This window comes from Chiloscyllium plagiosum, chromosome 15, assembly GCF_004010195.1.
Source record: "Chiloscyllium plagiosum isolate BGI_BamShark_2017 chromosome 15, ASM401019v2, whole genome shotgun sequence".
Lineage (NCBI taxonomy): Eukaryota > Metazoa > Chordata > Chondrichthyes > Orectolobiformes > Hemiscylliidae > Chiloscyllium > Chiloscyllium plagiosum.
Window position 1 is genome coordinate 66,200,673 of NC_057724.1, and position 4,541 is coordinate 66,205,213.

Sequence of the window (4,541 nt, forward strand, 5' to 3'; positions counted from 1 at the left end):
AGTAGAGTGGTGCTGAAAAAGCACAGCAGGTCAGGCAGCATCCAAGGAGCAGGAAAATCGACATTTCGGGCAGGAGCCCTTCATCAGGAATGAGGCTGGATGCCTCGGGGTTGGAGAGATAAATGGGAGGGGATGGGGCTGGGAAGAAGGTAGTTGAGAGTGCAATAGGTGGATGGAGGTGGGGATAAAGGTGATAGGTCAGAGGGGAGGGTGGAGCGGATAGATGGCAGGTAGGACAGGTCATGAGGATGGTGCTGAGCTGGAAGTTTGGAACTGGGGTAAGGTGGGGGTAGGGGAAATGGGGAAACTGGTGAAGTCCACATTGATGCCCTGGGGTTGAGGGGTTCCGAGGCGGAAGATGAGGCATTCTTCCTCCAGGTGTCAAGTTGTGAGGGAATGGCAGTGGAGGAGGCCCAGGACCTGCATATCCTCTGTAGAGTGGGAGGGACAGTTGAAATGTTTGGCCACGGGGCGGTGGGTTGGTTGTTGCAGGTGGCCCGGAGATGTTCCCTGAAGCGCTCTGCGAGATGGCATCCAGTCTCCCAATGTAAAGGAAACCACATCAGGAGTGGACATTTGTGGAAATATAGGTGAAACTTTGATGGATGTGGAAGGCTCCTTTGGGGCCTTGGATGGAGGGGGGGGGGGGGGGAATGTGGGCACAGGTTTTGCAATTTTGAACTACACCAAGTAAATGTAAATCCATTCGATAATTTTCATTGTTTATTCCCTGTTTTGCTGAGGATCAATTCTTGTTGGGATAAATGGGAAGCAACATTACTCTAGAACCTTATTATCCTTCACATGAACCTAGGTGAGGTTCCAGTCTGACTTCTACCCGCTCCTTTGTCTACCCAGACATATTTCTCTCTCTCTTTGGGCCCCCTTTCCAACTATTCTTTACTCCTTCCCCCACCTCGCCTCCAGTATACACACTAGCATTTTCCCAGCTACAATCAGTTCTGAAGAAGGGTACCTGGGTCTAGAAACCTTAATTCTGCTTTATCTTCAGATGCTGCCAGACATGCTGAACTTTTCCCAGCCTTTCCTATTTTGTTTTGGATTTCCAGCATCTGCATGTCTTTGGGGTTTTCTTGTCTAGGTCTAAATAGCCTCATCCTGCACACCGCCCACCTCCCGTTTTCCCAAACACTTATTTTTGAATCAACTTCGATTAGATTACTTACAGGCCCTTCGGCCCAACAAGTCCGCACCGACCCGCCGAAGCGCAACCCACCCAGACCCATTCCCCTACATTCACCCCTGACTAATCCACCTAACACTAGGGGCAATTTAGCATGACCAATTCACCTAACCTGCACATCTTTGGACTTGGTATGGATTTACCACTCCACTACAGGAGCCCCCAGTACAAATGCTCATGATGCAGGAATCAGCGATTAGGAGCAGGGGCTTTGTCTCCTTCCTCAATGATACTAAAACTAACTTCAGAAATGATTTGGAGTTGCCGGTGTTGGATGTACAAAGTCAAAATCACACAACATCAAGTTATAGTCTATCAAGTTATAGTCTAACAGGTTTAATCGGAAGCACTAGCTTTCGGAAGGCTGCTCCACAACCACCTGATGAAGGAGCGTCGCTCCGAAAGCTAGTGCTTCCGATTAAACCTGTTGGACTATAACCTGGTGTTGTGTGATTTTTAACTAACTTCAGGAAGAACTGGTCACAGCAAACACTAGCATTGAGACTTTATGCCGGTGGTTGTTACTTTATCACAGCAGAATGTGGCCTACACCTGACTGTCGTTCCTAGATTTTTGTTTTAAAACGTTGAGATGCTCCTGCCCATGTTCTTAAAAAAAGACTTGCTGTGTATAAAATTGCAAGTTCCACCCGGAACTGAAACAGCGCGTCAATGTCTGCCGAGTGACAGAGAGCTCAGGATTGGATACCGAGGGAGGCGTGAGTGTTCCGGGCAACAGACTTAACCCAGCTCACACACAAACACCGCCAACTGAGGCGCAGCCTGGAGAGGAACAGAATTAGCTTAGCTTGAACCCATGACTTCAATCAATCACTTTCTTTTTAAAAATAAAACGCGGACGTTAAGAGTTGTACAAATTCAAAAGAAAAGTGCCTTTAGAGACATGTGAAATGAACAATTTGAATAAAGACCCACCTCCCAGCCCGGGAGTCTTGCATTTCAAGCATATATTTCCCTGACGGTGAAATGTGCAAGTGCCTTACCTGTTGTAAGCGGACACTTGCACGGTGCTGTAGGGGAAAAGCCGTGCACACGCGATAGCATTTCCCTTCCACAGGGCCCGCAGCCCCTCGGCCTCCGAGAGGATCTGGAAGGTCCTCAGGAAGCCCCTCTTGCTGTGGAAAGTCCCCACTTGGCTCAGGACCTTGACCACATCCAGCGGGCAGGTGAGGGAGCGGCTCAGCAACCCTGCCAGTGCCCCACAAGCCAGGCTCTGGCAGGAGGTCAGCCTGGAGTCCCGTTCACCCAACACCATTGCTCCCGGTGTCCAGTCCGTTAGGCTAAAGCCTGAACGGTCCCGGAACCCGGCCCTTATTTCCAGCGACTGAGCAGGAAGCAGACCGTGAGCTGACGAGAGAGAACGGGGGGGTGGGGGCTGGACTTAAAGTTCGACTCACCCGCATGATCTACATTTGTATTGGATTTGTTTTTAAAAAGCAAAACGGTCATAAAGAAACTCCCAGTTCTGATCAGACCTCCGATGTATTTGATGCCAATCCGTTTCCTAAATACAGCGACTCTTTGCAAGTTTGCGGATTATTGTCGACAGATCAAAATTCGTCATCACAGAACAGTTCCGCCCCCAAGAGCTGGAAACCTCGGTTCAAGGGTTTGGGTAAAGGTTTGTGGCTCGGGTGCCGGTTGCTGTTCTTGTAGGTATATTCACAGAGCTGGGAATTTGATTTGCAGACGTTTCACCACCTGGCTAGGTGACATCCTCAGAGCTGTGGAGGCTCCTGTGAAGAGCTGCTGTACTGTATCTTCTGGGATTTATTTGGTTCCCTTCAGTTACCGGTTCCTTCCAGTGTCCGGTATATTGGATCGAGGTCAATGTGTTTACTGATGGAGTCCATGGATGAGTGCCATGCTTCGAGAAATTTTCTGCCTGTCCTCTGTTTAGCTTGTCCTATTATTGTTGTTCCAATCGTATTTGTGGTCCGTGTTGTCTGTGTGTATAGATAATAGGGACAGCTGGTCGTGGTGTTTAGTGGCTAGTTGGTGCAGATTGCTAGTTGTCTGCCTGTTTGTCCTATAAAGTGTTTTGTGCAGTGCCTGCTTGGAATCTGGTACACCACGTTAGCCTTGCACACGATGGTTATTGGGTCGTCTGTTCCGATGAGTTGTTGTCTGAATCTGGCTGTCAGTTTATTTTTTTTTCCTTTTTTTATTTTTTTATTTTTTCTTTTTTTTTCTCTTTTTTTACCTAAGTGCGGTAGTGCTTATTTTATCCCCAGCACCCATGGTGTGTGTGTGCAGGTGTGAGACACAGTGGAAGACACAAAGTGCACGAATCTTTATTCAAATTCTGGCTGTCGGTTTATGCGCTGTCATGAATCCGAGTTATTGGAGGAGTCCAGCTGTCAGTTCTGAGATGCTTTTTGTATAAGTGTGTTGAGTGGTGGCATGACTTTGTCACCTTGTTTGTCTGCCAAGCAACTGCGGGTGAAGTTGCAGGGATATCCATTCTTGGCAAAGAGTTTGTGGAAGTCTTTTTGTCTATACAGATTGGGAGTGCTGCAGTGTATTGTAGCCCTTTTGAACAGGGTCCGATTGCAGCTTATCTTGTGTGTGTTGGGGTTGTTGTTGTAATTCAGGGTCTGGTTCTTGTATGCGGCTTTTCTTTACACTTTTGTAGTGCATTCTCCATTTCGTGTTCTTTCTACCACCACATCTACGAATGGGAGTTGGTTATTAATTTTCTCCTCCCTTGTAAACCTGATCCCTGTGAGCATGGTGTTGATAATACGGTGTGTGCTCTCATCTCTGTTCTTTTAATTATTACAAAAGTGTCATCCATGAATCTGTTCCAGAGTTAGGGTCGGATGCTGTTTGTTTCAGTCTTTGCCTCATTGCTTTTGCTATGAGCCCATAAATGGGTGAGCCCATAGGTGGATCTCAGCTATCGGTAAGAATACTAGGTTGGGTATTTTAGGGGATTTTAACTTTCCAAACATAGACTGGGACTGCCATAGTGTTAAGAGTTTAGATGGAGAGAATTTTGTTAAATGTGTACAAGAAAGGTTTCTGATTCATTATGTGGATGTACCTACCAGAGAAGGTGAAAACCTTGACCTACTCTTGAGAAATAAGGCAGGGCAGGTGACTGAGGTGTCAGTGGGGGAGCACTTTGGGGCCAGTGACCATAATTCTATTAGATTTAAATAATGATGGAAAAGGATAGACCACATCTAAAAGTTGAAGTTCTAAATTGGAGAAAGGCCAATTTTGATGGTATCAACTTTCAAAAGCTGATTGGGGGCAGATGTTCGCAGGTAAAGGGACGGCTGGAAAATGGGAAGCCTTCAGAAATGAGATAA

General features: G+C 47.0%; 1 protein-coding gene across 1 annotated transcript in view; it reads right to left on the reverse strand.

Annotated features, from left to right (window-relative positions):
* Positions 1 to 2,592, reverse strand: part of slc25a43 (solute carrier family 25 member 43) — a 29,111-nt gene extending 26,519 nt beyond the window's left edge. Inside the window, exon 1 of the mRNA XM_043705098.1 lies at positions 2,208 to 2,592. Coding sequence (XP_043561033.1) covers positions 2,208 to 2,479 — 272 coding nt within the window. The 5' untranslated portion in view covers positions 2,480 to 2,592. The remainder of the gene's footprint in view (positions 1 to 2,207) is intronic.
* Between the last annotated feature and the right edge of the window lie 1,949 nt (positions 2,593 to 4,541).